The sequence below is a fragment of the Ornithodoros turicata genome, chromosome 1 (genome assembly GCF_037126465.1).
Source record: "Ornithodoros turicata isolate Travis chromosome 1, ASM3712646v1, whole genome shotgun sequence".
NCBI classification, from domain to species: domain Eukaryota; kingdom Metazoa; phylum Arthropoda; class Arachnida; order Ixodida; family Argasidae; genus Ornithodoros; species Ornithodoros turicata.
In genome coordinates, this window is record NC_088201.1 from 170,746,101 (window position 1) to 170,761,382 (window position 15,282).

The 15,282-nt window shown below is 44.5% G+C and overlaps 2 protein-coding genes across 2 annotated transcripts; both read left to right on the top strand.

Annotated features, from left to right (window-relative positions):
* Positions 1 to 12,614: 12,614 nt before the first annotated feature.
* Positions 12,615 to 13,362, top strand: LOC135389780 (uncharacterized). The gene is made up of 2 exons (XM_064619814.1): positions 12,615 to 12,641; positions 12,739 to 13,362. The coding sequence occupies exons 1-2, from the start codon at positions 12,615 to 12,617 to the stop codon at positions 13,360 to 13,362; spliced, it is 651 nt and encodes a 216-aa protein (XP_064475884.1).
* A 400-nt stretch (positions 13,363 to 13,762) lies between these two features.
* Positions 13,763 to 14,335, top strand: LOC135389788 (uncharacterized). Its single transcript, XM_064619824.1, has one exon. It carries the CDS (start codon positions 13,763 to 13,765, stop codon positions 14,333 to 14,335), a length of 573 nt encoding a protein of 190 aa, XP_064475894.1.
* The last annotated feature ends 947 nt before the right edge of the window (positions 14,336 to 15,282 follow it).

The window sequence follows — 15,282 nt, forward strand, 5'->3', positions numbered from 1 at the left end:
TCATCAAAGTTATTCAGACTGTATAATGCATTGTATTTCGATAACCAAACGGTATTTCAATAAATCGGTGACAAAGTTCACAATGTAGACTGCTTCCTAATGTCGCTGCTTCCGCAGAGCGTACTTAATATGAGCAACGGCACGAGCAAGAAGGTCCACGATGTCTGCGGCGATGTAGTTGAATTATGTGTTGGCCAAGCTCACAAATTCGCCCATCAGTCCCAGGGGTCCGTTTGGAAGCGTTATACAGATGTTCTTGTGACGGGCATAGATCCGACGCACCATCTTCTGCAGAGGCCTCAACGAGATCTCTCCTATATTGCCAAAGCCTACCATGTCGATCATGTAGCAAAAATCAGTGATGACGAGCTCGTTGGGGGACTTTTGTTGTTGAAACATTCATTCTCTACTTCTTTCCAAGAAGTGTGGGTGCCAGAACAATTTTGTAACGAGTAGTAGCTGAACATTTTCACGTATTGATGACGCGAGCGCAGTGCGCACTGCCTTTATACAAATAAACACGCGCAAGGAAACGAGAGCGAAACCGAACCGGAGAAGTAACCCGTCGCCGCTAGGAGCGCGCGCACAGCGGGAGGAGCAGACAGCAAAACTGAAACGGGGAGCGCCCGCGCGCATGCGTAGCGCCCGCGGCGGGGCGCCCTTGAGTCAGTCACTTGCCCGCAGGATCTCGTAGAGTGTAGACGTGCGCACTGTTGCTCCGCAGTCCCTGCGCCGGGTCAGTTTGTGCCTGGCTGTCGCGGGTATCGGTCGCACCGTCGCCACGTCGCCACGGGGAAAAGGTGAGTGATTTGCCGTGCTCGATGTTTGCATGTTGTTTGACCGCGCTCGTGTTAAGCCTTTTCTCGAATGTTTACCATAGCAGATATTCCCCGTACGCGCATGTTTACACTTGTTTAGCAGTGACCAAGCCTTTTGTGCGTGTTGTCGCATGTTTAGCGTTGTGTGCCTAGCGTTTGGCAGTTCCCGCCTTGTGTTGTTATCTGCATAGTGTTGTGTGGTGACGCTGTAGATAGCCACAGGCCCCCTAAGCCTTATCCCCAATGTGTACTGTTTTCTCCGTGCTGTTTAGCAGTAGCGGTTAGGCCTTCCCTAGTAAAAAAAAACTGCCTGGACCCAGTGTGGAACCAGCCTGGAAAAACCATCCCAGGCTGGAGCTGGGCTGGCCAAGGCTGTTTCCATGCTGGGTCTAGTGCTGTTTGAATTTCCATTCTGAAACTATCCAACTTCGGAAACCAGGATGGTTCCGAGCTGGAAATGGTACGTTCCAACGAGTACGCTCGATTGTGCGAGATTCTTCACTGCGAACGCTGTGAAGATTATAAGAAGTTATATATATATATTAAGAAGTTATACAATGGTCACTTTAAACTTGACACCTCTCCCTATATTAGGCGACGAGCTGTTAGAGAGCTGCGCTCCTCACATAGTATGCAAGCCATCCCGTTCCAAAGTAAAATTGATTGCTTCAAGAACTCGTTCTTCGTTAAAACGGTGGAAGAGTGGAATTCGCTACCTATTTCTTTGCTTAGCATTAATTCCATTAGTGTTTTTAAAAAACAGCTAGATGCATGGCTGTGAATTGTTGAGTGCTATGTTTTGACTTTTCTGTACCTCTCCTGTGACAACCCTAGTACAGGGTTAACAGTACCAGTTAAATAAATAAATAAATAAAAAATAAATAAGATAATACGGCATATACGGCATAAAAAAGCCAAAATTAATTGAAAAAATGTGTGCAGATAATTTATGCCCAAATATAAGAAATAAATAAAATAATAAAATAAATAAATAAAAGAAAAATAAATAAATAAATACCCAAAAGTGTGCAAAGTTATGCAGAGAACTCCACATACATGAGTAGATTGCAAAAAAAATATTGTTGATTGGCCTTACGCTGCGAGACGTGAGCTTTCCCGGTCTGTCAAACCGAAACTATAGCCACAATGCTCTCATTATAACATACGACCAACTGCCATCGGCATCAACTCAGAATCTGCTTTGAACTGGGAAATGTCGGTTGTCGCTTTGGCGTCTAAGGCGCAGCCTGGTAATTTAGATGTTTCCTGCTGCATTTCACCTTTACTGACCGTATCAAAGTGTGAGCGTCTTTGCTTTTGTGTAGTCGTGTGCTCTGTTATGCATTTTGTTCTGGAACCCGTGCACGAGCTTTATTACGGCAAAGGGTAAGTGGCGTGTCTTGTACGGTTGATCTTCAAGTCCTAAATCTGAACCAAGAGGTGCAGTAGTGACCTGATATAGTTGAACTGCCTTCATGATGTGTCATTGTCCCGCTTGCATGGGTTCACACATGCATCAAATTGTGTGATATCACATTATATCACTATTTGTAGTATATCTGCTCTCATACTTGTTATGGGGTGTTAGTTATTCTTGTTAAAATAAATGTTCGAATTTATTACTGATTGTCACTATATTCATTTGTTAGCGTGCTTCCAGTTTCTGCTTTGTGCAGCAATTTATCTTGTATAAGTTGCTTCTACTTGAGGGGAGCCTCCTGCCTTGGATCATGGGTTCCAGCAGAAGGTAGGCTGCAGTGGAAGCACTCCTACATCGGGACCCGATAATCCGGCTGGAGACATGCTGCATACCCAGCCTTGTTCCAGCCTGCGTCCACTGTGAAACACGATCTAGACCAGTCTTTTTCCGGCTGGATGCAGCCTGTTTCTAGCCTGGTACAAGCCCGTTTACAGGCTAGATCCAGTCAAATTCAAGGCTGGAACCAGTCCAATAATCCAGCTGGAATTCCCACTACATTTCCAGCTGGAATTTTCACTAGGGTTTTCCACATACTCTGGCATGCCTAGACTTGTTGAGCAGTGTTGCAATTTTATCTGCCTCTAGTATTTTGTTGTTTCGTGTCTTTCTCGCATAGAGCTATGGTGGTGGCGCCATCTGGTGTGATGCCTTGCAACTAGGTGGCCACCCGTCGTCGATCTCTGCAACTACCCGTCGCCAACTAGCAACATGGCTGGCGCTGGTCACTCAGGCGTTCCGGAGTGGTCTCTTCGCCACGGTGTCGTTGATTTTCGAATAAATTGTTTCTCTCCACTCTATCTCTATCTATGTTTTTCTTTTTTATAACCACGGTTATCTGGAAATGCACATCTTGGTCTGGACATGAGTTAGATGCTCCCCAATTAGTGTGGTGACTCCATGGAGGGTGCTGATTACTGTGAGGGGGTCCCAATTAGCTCTACTTGATTAATTATTCGTGTTTAGACCAAGATGTGCGTTTCAGGATAGGAGTGGCCATTCCATACTACTGACACTCACATTTTATGACCGAGGGGCAAGACTGGACTTCATACCGACGCTAGCCAGCATGGCTTAACAGGCATGCTTTCGAAGCCGGACGAGCAGAGACGCTTTACTGCACCAGCAAGCGAACATTTGGAAAAGAAGAGGAACTATCATTAGACCAATTTGGAGCTGTTAGCTATTGTAATTGCGATAGATCGTCTCCGTCCATACCTACTCTGAATTCATTCAGGCTATAGTGACTGATAGCTAAGCACTCGTTTACTTTAACGCCAACAAGACCCCGAAGCCGCAAGTGGTCTGATAGTGTGATCTTGGACAAAAATAGTACTTCGAGGAGAGGCACCGAAGTGTTACGAAGATGGTTCGTGTCGACTCCTCAAGTTTAGCACCAGTGGAGGCTGGAGAAAACGCCCTGGAAGATATTGTAACAAACAAACTCGGACTACTGCTAACATTTACTTCTGAAGCTGTGCAGCGCAGAAGATGTCTCGCAAATCATTGCCTTACCGAAGAAAGGCAGGAAGGATCTCACGTGGTCAGATCAAAATCGGATCCAGGATTTTGAGCAAAAAGGTGGACCCCTGATGAAAAGGATGACGGATGGCGACGAAGTAAAATGGCTTCTTGCATTGCACAAGAGCATGCGAAAAAGCATTGTGGTTTACAGGCACGCGAGTTAACGGGACACTTCATCACAGAATGAAGCGTCGCGAAAATCGAGGAGCGTGTTTGGTTCCCCAAAATGAAGCGCTACGAGTGCTGCACATCAGTAAATGTTTCGAGTGCCTAATCAACAAATGCATTTGTTACTCCCAAGCGGAAGGAAGTCAAGTTTGTTCCGTCAGCTTCGACCGCGAACGTATCCAGGACTCTAACCGTATACTCAAAATTCAAAAGGTGGATTTTATTTTTGGAAAGGAACTCTAGTGGATTGACACTGAAGAGTGCGTCAGTTGTTCGGGTTCGTTCCTTCGTGTATCTAAATAACATCTTGTGTATTGATGTGTAACACCGTTGTGAAGAATTAAAAAATCAGTGGCGATTTAGCGGTAAATGCCAGAGAAATGCGTTAGCATTAAGCGCCTTTTCCGGTCCATACTTGACTTCCGGGTATCCACTTCTGGTCTAATCCCAAATTCCGGTTCTCCACTTTCCATATTGACTGCCGGTAAACCACATCCGGTCCAACTCGACTTCCGGTTGTCCACCTACGGTCTATACTTGAGTTCTGGATAGGCACTTTCAATTCCTGTGTGCAAGTCTATTCAACTAATCTTCAATTAGCCTTAGTTGCTTTCTATTAGCCTGTAACTGCCCTTTAATTACTGAGAGTAACCGCAGGTTACCTGAGGTAATCTTGAATTTCATTGAATTCCCTTTAATTACGTTTATTTGATATAATTACTCTCAATTCCCTTTTAATTAACGTTAATTACATTGGATTAGGTTTAAATAGCTCCGGTAACTTGCGGCTACATTCGGTACTCCTTAATTTCATTTAGTCTTTCTGTTACATATACTTTATATTCGTTAACTTTAAACTCAACTTTCTTGACGAAAGATGAAAGTGACTGAAAAGGTTAGCCAGCTGTAGGACTCGAACCCACATCTTCTGGATTGAGGCTTTGTATGTATTTGTCCATTCTATGTTGTACCAGCCTCAGAACATCAGTTCTTTCATGTTCAACTTTCTTGCTTTAATTACCTCTAATTACTTTCAGTTCCACTTCCCTCTTACATAATTATCTTCGACTATTCCAATTTCAAAGTCCATTGACACTAACGCTATATCCCCTTTACTTGTCCTCTTATACCTCAGTCTAGGTGAGGCTTCACCATCTCACACACTGACACACAATAACATATACATACATACAGTTTTTTTTTTTCATTTTGACACTCCTAATGCTAACGCATTAAAGACCAGAGGATTACACAACGTGTTGTAAAACTGGAAATCAGATCCGCGGTCACAGCCACTACACTAAAGCGCACTTGAGGGCTTAAGCTCTCAAGTGCGCTTCAAAGCAATTGATTTGAAAAGGCGACACGACCCGGCATGGAAGCTGCCTCATTGAGATTTCAGCTACTGATGGACGCGCCTCGTTCTTGAATCCTTATTACGTAAAGTTGCTCGAGCTTCCTCTGCTCGGCGCGGCACCATGTATATTGTCTTCCCCGCTCCGTTTAAATTATCACGTGGAAAAACAGCTTGTAAGCAGTAGGTGGAATTCCAAACATCCGGCCAAACATTAAACCTGATAGAGCAACATTCATGAGAGCAGAAGCGAGCTTGCGTGTCTGACTCAGTATAGTGGCTCTCAGGTGAACTCAACCCTTCACTGTCTATTGCTGATTACAGATGCTTTTTCAGATAATGTCCTCCACTGCACTCTCCACGGAGGGGGGGGGGCAGTGGCACGTTGGTCGTGGTGCCGTGAAGGGGGCGGCCTTGTAGTTTATGCTCACTTTAGACAATGGATGTTCTGCTATCATGCGGAAATATTTATCAAATTTAATTTCACAGTGGTGAAATGGAAGCCCAAAAGTGAACTTCGCACGCCGAGGACATAATGGCATGACAAGAGCCTCAAAGAGGGTGCACGGCAATACCGAGGTATCCAAATATGATTAGAATGTCATAGTCACGGTCTACTCGCGAACAAAAGGGTACGAGTTGGATTCAGTGTGGAAAACCATGTTGGGGACAAGATAACAGCACATAAAAATGTGATACCTCATGTACGATTTTGGCAGTTGAGTACTGCGCTTGGGTGCACGGCCAATTATCCCGGTTGGAACTAGCTCGGGCCATCTTCCTTCAAATGAAGCCCCATGCCATTTCATCTTTTTGCCTAGGTAGTAACCGTTTCCCCTAGCGATGAAACTCCCTAAAGAGCATTAGTAAAATAATCGATAGAAGAGACAAGGCGCTGACAAGCTCGTGCATGAAGGAAAGCCGAGACAGGGATGAAGAGACGACACAACAAATGTTGTTGTATGTTTGTTGTGTCGTCTCTTCATCCCTCTCTCGGGTTCCCTTCCTTGATTAGTAAAATAATGTTGGTGTTGTCGTTGTTACCATTTGAAACCGCCACATATTTCAAAGCAAAAAAGAAAAACATGACATCATCCTCACTTCAGCGATGTCACATTTTTCGCTTTTCACTTCACTTCTTTCACATTTTTTTCCTTGGAAATTGCTTGCGTCATAAAACAAACAAACATGGTTTAACGCTGAGTAGGATATGCAAACGCAGTGAACGTTTGGCAGTACAATGAACGGAAGACATAATATAATGAACGCTTAACAGAATATAACCAATGCAAGGCAGAAGAATACACCATATAGCCATACAACTGATAGAACGGTCGTATCGGAACTACTGTAATTACCACATTGTGCATTGTTCTGTCGTGGTACCAAAGCGGAAGTAGCTCAGTAACAAGATGGAAATAAGATGATATATTCCCGTTCCTCGATGATAGATTCCTGTTACTCGTTTGGTACGGTAACCGCCTGAAACGGCTATTCTCCAAACCATCAATATCGCACCTCAACGTGCGAAGCAGAGACACGTCTAGATTGAGAAACGGATTTTAGACCACCAATTGGTATACCGCATTGACTACAAAGAACAACAAGGCAAATAACGAAGAGACAACGGATAATTAATTCATAATTCATTATCGCGAAACGATAAACAAAGTTCTCCTAATTTAGTTAGTAAGTATAAACGGCGACGCTTCCAGGTTTGACGATAACCGACCACCAACAGAGCTCAAGATGCTTCAACTGGTATTGTTCGTCACTGGCTGCAGTCTCCTCGCAATCGCCGATGATGACTGTTGCTCTAAGCCACCTTACAGCGGCTTAATAGTAAGTCTCAATATATATTGTGCGGGTCAGATTTTATTGCACTTTTCACAAAAATGGAACATGCATATGTCAGATTGCAGAGTAGAAAATAATTCAGTGGACTGGTAACAACATGTTGAGGGAAATACCTTGTGTTAAGTGCCTAGTTTTAAGGGAAGTGATTATTGTGTTCCCTCTACTGCCCAGAGTGGATTGTGTATTTTTTCTGAATAATCTGATGATCTGAAAGTCGATATCGAACTAGCCCAAAATGCGCCATCATTCTCCCAATGCGACAGTCTATCCCGTGAGAAAACAACAACAACAACAACAGGATTAAACCCGAAAGACACATATGCGCAGCAGGAGCGGATCCAGACGCTTGCTTTGGTAGGGGGGCGTGTGCTGGATTCAAGCGCGTAATTGGGCAGGGGAGAGAGAGAAATCCAATGTACAGACTGACGTTTTTAGGGGGATCGCCCTCCCCCGGAATCTGCCACTTGTGCGCCTTCGTACTTGGTAAGGTCCTGTGGTAGTTGAACCAAAAAGAAAATTTCATGGAAACAGTTCACAGCTTTAACGATACTTTTGTCCTTGAAGCTTCTGAAGTATTAACGTTCCCCGGTTTCGAACCCGTGCCATAATTGCCCTGTCACCCGGGCTCGCCGATCAAGCATGCTGCAAATCTAAAAAGCTCATTCCGTCATAAAATAATCGCGCACGCAGTAGGACACGGGCATCTAGCAATGTAAAATCGCGGCGCCCACAGGAGCAGATGAAGCAGCCGAACGATACTGTGTGACGTCAAGGCGCGGGAGAGGGAATTTTGGAGAGGCCGTCTCCTATATAGGTGGCGTTGGCCAGGGGTGATACTCTACCGCATTAGTGGTAGTGATGCGGGGAATAATATATTGAGTCCTTTCAGAACACGAATCGAAACCCTACGGTGTCCAAAAAGGTCAACGGTGTGACAATCTATGTACTCTGAACGACTCTTTCACGGCTGCGGAGTTGCCACTCCGGAGTTGGAATGATTCCAGAATGACCCCCGATTTATCAGACCTCGGAATGGAATTGGAATAGAATCGCTGAAACTGTTCAAGGAAGTGAATGGGAATTTAATTAGGCATTTTTTCGCAGCAATGAAATTGGAATGGAATGGTCTGGGTGCGCCGGTGGTAGTTTTCGTCTGAACCCGCTGGTTTCTGGCCTCGCGCCCTTTGCATTTACGTACCGCACCTTGTCTTTGTGCTTCCTCCCTGCTCGGCAGTGTCATCTTCTCTGGCACTGCTGAACTGGCCAGTACAGCTACCGGTTCATTATCCTTTATGATGGAATTGAATAAATGAAATGGGGTTGCAAAGCCATCCCATGAGCGGGAATTGACTGTACCATTCCATTCCGAGAAATTGAATGGAATTAGATGATCATAAATATCCATTCCTCAGAATGGAATTGGAGTGGAATGGGGGACACCATTCCGCAATCCTGGACGCAGCATACGAGTGTGTCATTCAAACAAAATTCCTCGAGAATACAGAGAATTCCAGAAAGTGATTTAAACCCCTATTTGTTTCTTGGTTTGACGTCCCTCGTCATTCAATAATAACGTCGTTACTGTTACACATCGATTTATCGCCGTAGAATTTGTCTCGTGGCGTTCTCACAGTACAGTACACACAGCGTGCTCTTCTCCTCTCAAAATAAAACAGTGCTGGCATTTTAAAAGACCAAATGTTTGCGTTTGTCGGTATTGCATCAGGATTTTATCGCTGGACCGACTTATTAAAACGGTAGTCGTTTTCCTTCGAGAGTAGTCCTCCCTGGGGTCACAAGTCATAAGAGGGAGGCAGTCATAAGAGGGATAACGCAGACGTGCGTTGATCCAGGCCTTCCGAGTTCACAAAGCACACACGTCGAATCAAAGTCACCATGTCTCAGTGTTTACACGCATCGCAGACCCCCCCCCCCCCCCCAGTACTACTGTCTGGACAAAGTTTAGCAGGAATCTTGCCGGCACTAGAATAAGGAAGAATAAGGAGATGCACACATATATTAATACATATTTACTTAATGACGTACAGCACTGCATACAAGGCATTGGTAGTAAAAATTCAGCATTTCAACATAGGTACATAGGTTTGCTAGCTTCATTTTAAGACAGAATTAATCGCAAAGCATCAAGCTATGTTGACCGCAAGACAGGAAGAAAGTTGTAGTCCGACTGAAGATCCCAACGCAGACTCCTCCCGATGTGCCACGTATATGTTCACCGCCTGCCCCAGTTCTTTGTTTACTGCAAGCACGTTATGAGTGGCAGAAGAAGTAGTGAGAAGAAGTAAGAAAAGAAAAGGCCTGTACTGAAACACGGAGATGGACTCAATCCAGATCCATGGAGAGGCAAAGGAAAAGAGCGGTGAGTCATTTCGGCAGCTCCTGAACGCGGTTAACAAGCCTAAGTTCTCCACATTTTGGACAGCAAGTCACAACTAAAACAATAAAGTATAATAAATATAATATAGTAGTCTAGAAAAAGTATCTAATAGTAATATATAACAGTGTAAAAAAACTATGTTATTCGTAAGTAAGTATTCGTATGATCTCCCACAGACACGGTTATCTCTCAGAATGACATAATGATAACCTGTTACATGAAGACTATTCAGGACATGCCAGCTGCACGGCGGTGATGCGGTGATAAATTAAATGGTATTACAACTGTCTGAACCCTATTATACAAACTGGGAATCAAACTGATTTTTACATTGTTGACCCAGTTCACCTCCTAAAATATATCTGCAACATTGGCTAAAACGTCTATTTATAACCAACCTTCAATTACATTGTCAAGAAAATAAACGTTGCGGGAGCCTCATATAGTATACACTATAATTACTATGCGCTGAAGAGAAACAGCCTTTGGACTGACATTCAATGCCCTTAACCTAGCAAACATTGAGCTATAGAATGTGAAGATGGCGTTTCAGATTCCCGGCGCTTTTTGTGCGCCGATGTCATTATCGGCGGCGGCGGCGGCGTTGGGTACATTTTGGTCCGCCGCCGGCCGCATGAATCGGCGAGCTCGCTGCGTCATCGTCGGCGGTGAGGTTCTGCGTAGACCGGAGGCGTGCTCATCCGCGGGTTAACTTTTTCTCCATGGCGTTAACGAACGACATTTTAGCGACAAAGCAACCAAGCTCGTGCTATACACAGAATGGTACGCAATTCAACATGAACACTGGTAAGGAAGATCCCCCAATTGCAACCTGTTCACTGTCTTCATATTTAACGAACTGTATCGTAAAATGCAGCCTCGTTATGAATTTCCAATACATGACGTACATTGTCATGCGGTTCTACGCCCCGTTGAATCGTTAGAGCTTGAATAAACGAGTTTCCAATTCCTTTAAATTCAATTCCTTTAGTTTCGAGACTTTACGCCGTCCACTCGGGCATCTGCCCTCCTGTATAGTTTCCGCTTGAAGATAAGAACCCTAAATCCCACACATTTCATGTCAGTGCTTCAATGTAGCAGTCTCTTCAAAATTATATACGGAAAGAACACAACAGCACACAAAGAACACAAGTGGTGCAACCTGGACTTATTGAAGGTAGAATGTCAATTCCAAGCCGTAAATGCAAAATGTACGCCAAACAGATTATGCAGAACTCATGCTTCAGATCACCTAAGGGTGCACACAAAATACGGGAGGCCGGTAGACCTTATGCAAATGTGCCGCCATCTATCGGCCGCTGCACGCGTGACCGCCATGTTGGAGGCTAAGGCGCGAATCGCGTCAAGTTTCGGATTCGGGTTGTATGCTGCTCTGCCGTCCGATTGTTGAACGAGATGCCCACGTACTGCTGTGCGCCATGGAGTACGCAAAAGGGTAACAGAAGCGACAACGGAAAGAAAGTAAGAGCCATTTAATATCAGTGCAAGCGTGTTTTCTCAACGGCGAAGTCGAAACGAGCACGACGAACGCGAAAGGGGAGCTACGATACATGATTCGCATTCGAAAAGACAAGATCACGGCAAACGAAAGAAAGAAACAGGTGTTCACAGGAGCAAACTATGGCCCGGTATCGATTTTGATTTGATACAAATGCTAGTTTTGGAGGATAGCAACACAACGTGTTGTATTTCATCCGTCTGTCCCAAGCTGTCTGTGATGCAGCGGTCGACGGACGAGCTCGTGCTTTTGTGCCCGGTTTCACCAAAGCTGGTTAACTTTGAACCGACCTCAAGCATTGTAAAAACTTGAAGTTAACACCAGTGATGGCCACTAACCCCATCTACAGTAGTTTAACTATAACTACTAACTACTTCGCGATGGAGTAGTTTAACTAGTAGTTCAACTACTTTTCAGGGGAGGTAGTTAAAACTACTTATTTAACTACTGCAATGTATTTCAGCTATATCTATAACTACTTAACGTTGTCCATCAACACCAATCCCATTCTATAGTGTTCTTGGACACCTAAATATGAATCGCAAGCAGTGATAAAAGTGAAGATTTAGTACACTTGCACGGCACAATTAAACCTCTGTATGCAATAAGGGGATAAGTCGAAAAATCACAAACCAAGAAAAGAGGCCTGATCTGACGGCCGGTCCCATTGACACGCATGCATTTCCCGTTTTTTACCGTCCTGTAGCGGGCCAATAAATAGCAATACGGTCCTAAATTTTCTTTAACAGGTACATACTGGTATGTATATGTCATTACAGCAAAAATAGTAAAAAGGGGATAAATCGACTTATCCTCTTATTGCATACAGAGGTTCGATTGCTCTGCACCTCCGTTCTCATCAAACAAGGAGCTCAAGGTAAACGTTCGGAAGCACAATCGTGCCGTAAAGCTTGCGGCAAGATCGCAAGTAGTCGGCGCCTGCAGTAACCTAACTACTGTAGTTAACTACTCGAAACAGTAGTTTAACTAGTATTTGCCACTACACTTCTGCAAGTAGTTGATAACTACTTTTTAACTGCAATCAGGTAGCTTAACTAGTAGTTTAACTACATGTAGTTAACTACTGGCCATCACTGGTTAACACTGAATTCATTTCTATAAACGTTAGTTGATTACGTGATGAATGTTTCAGGAGCAATAACTCCCTTTTGTGAAGCACAGTGAAGCGTTAAATTCAACTTAAGAGGCCGTTGATCTCGGTTCAAGTGTTAATCACCGTTGGTGAAACCGTGCCATGTGTGTCATATTTATGAGAAACTGAACAAGTGCAGAAAGTTGGACTAGTTGGTGGGATAACATACTGCAATATTTGGGGACGCGAAGGACGAGGACATAAGGTGCACACAGAACAACTCGTCCTCGTCTTTTATGATATCTATGGGGCTCAGTTACGGTTCCGGCACACTACATGACAGCAAACGGTGGTCTGGGATACTTTCGTGTAACGAAGTAGTGTGAATAGTACGTGTGTCGCAAAAATGACAGACGCAAAGCGAGGCAGAAATGTAACAAAATTGTGCACACAGCCCTAAACAAGAAACTATAAACGTTTGTGTTTGAGGCAAATTGCAGAGAGATTCAAACTGTTCCATTTATTTCTAGGTGTCCTTTCACTGCATCCCCGAAGATCTTCAACTTCGCAAGGCGTGGCTGATTGCGATCAAGAGACGACCTCCGTTCAACATCAGAACAGCCCGTGTATGCTCAAACCACTTTAAAGAAAATGACTTTTTAGTGAACATTGCTAGTGGACGTAGATTACTGCGTGATGGCCAGTGCAAGGCCAGAAAGCCGCCGAGGGCGCGGTCTGTCCCGGGGAATGAGTCTCCACTTCGCACCATTTTTCCTGAAAACTGTCCGGCACCAGAGGACAGAGAAAATGAAAACCCTGTGCAAGACGACAACACAGAATCAGTCAGTTATGCTGCATCTGAACCCACAGATGACAGTGCAGAGTCGGAAAAGGACAGGAAGATCCATAAACTTTGTGAGGAGTTGAGAGTCGCGAGAAACAAAATTGTGACCCTGGAAAGAAGGGTTGACCTGCTCACAGAGAAGTGCAGACAGCTGGAGCGTGCGTCAGCTGAATTTTCTTTGAACAAGTACAAGGACAACAATGATGACTTCCAATTTTACACCGGCTTGCCCTCTTACTACATCTTCAAGCAGCTACTTGATTATTTACAGCCTTACTCCACAAAAACAAAACACAAAAGCCGACACTGAAGATTATATCAAGACGATCATATCATATCACTGATCATATCACTGATCACATAACTGAAGATCACATATCTTCAGTGTCGGCTTCTGTATTTTGTTTATGTGATCTACAGGACTTGACTCCCCTCTTCGTATACGCATCCCTCACTCCACAAGTGCAAATGACGAAATGTCAAACGACTCAAGCCGAGAAATGGGCCGCCCTGCAGTGCTCACAACGGAGAACCAACTCTTCTTGGTTCTTGTCTACTTTAGGCTTTGCCTTTTCCAGAAAGATGTCCGACATAGATTCAACATTCATCAAAGCACTGTTAGCAGAGTAGTAAATGAGCGGATAAACATTTGATATCTTCGGTTGGGAGAGCTGCCACTGTGGCCTTCACGAGAGGTTGTTGATAGGTACATGCCAGAGGAATTTAAACTGAAGTATCCGAAGACCAGAGTCATTATCGATGCAACGGAGATCAAATGCGAGGTGCCGAGTTCGTTCGTACTTCAGTCAGAGACATATTCCAACTACAAGTCAAGCAACACACTCAAGGGCCTGGTTGGAGTGTCTCCTGACGGAACACTGACATTTGTTTCTGCTCTCAGTACAGGCTGCATATCCGACAAGGAGTTGGTCAAACGTAGTGGGTTTCTCTCTCTGCCATTTAACATTGGTGACGTCGTAATGGCTGATAAAGGGTTCGTTATCAAGGACGTCCTGAAACCTGTTGGCGTACACCTAAATATGCCCCCATTCCTGAGAGATGGACGGTTCTCGGAAGAAGACGTCATGGAAACAGAGATGATTGCCTCCCTTCGCATTCACGTAGAAAGACGGATTCAAAGGATCAAAAGTTTCCACATATTTGACCGGAGAATTCCGACAACACTTGCACCACTTGCTAACCAGATATGGACAGTCTGTGCTATATTGACAAACTTTCAGTCACCCCTGATTAAGTCTTCCAGACCTGCTTCTATGACTTGACTTGTAGGTAACCATTTGGTAACATAATAGGTTGCTTCTCTAAGTCATGATCTGCTACGTGGAATACATTTTATGTCTGTCACTTCCTGGTGTATTTTTGTAGGTGAATCTTTTTGGCAACAGGTCGTAAAGCTAGTGCAGAACATTAGGGGAGAAAGTAATACAACCACAGTGCAAAAGTTTATTTTCCTTCAACATCATTCTTGCACCAGTTGTGATGATACTGGTAAGGCATTCCTGAAGTAGAAGTCATCAAGCCTAGCTTTCATGGTCATCCACACAGATTCCACAAATTGAACCTTACAGACCAGTTTTCCAATCCAGTTGTCAGTGTAAACCACGAAGTGTGTCCACTGCAGGCCTGAACAATACATCTGACCCATTACCTGACAGTAGTATCCGCTGGATGCCTTTAGCTGTGGCACATCGTCCAAGAGTTCAATGTAGAAGTCGGGCGACGCCAGTGCTTCATCCATTGAGCATGACTTTTTGTTCCAGGGGCATTTAACCTCTACAAGTCCAAACGGTGGGTCCTCCTGGGCATCGTAAACGACACGGTCAGGTGTGGCACCCAGCCATGGGAAACTAGGCCGCACCATGAGACCACATGTATGGACAATCACGTTGCGGCCGAGGTGTTCCATCACTTGAACATATCGTAGTACAGGACGTGGTTCGTTAACGGTTCCATGCCTGAAAATGTAAATGTGGAAGAAATTTTGTGAGTTACAAAGGCCACAATCTGTTCAGATCAACAGTGTTTGGTAGGCCTTACCTTACTATGGCATTTGAAAGGCTTTTCGGTCGCATGGTATTGGGAATGCCACGCTCTGTCCATTGCTGCTTCCTGGCTAAAATAGCCCCGAACCTTGGCGCTGTCAGTCTACTTGTGCGTGCAGAGCGCCACGTTTGGCTCCGTGCCTGCTGTCGGGTGTTCATTTCCAGGA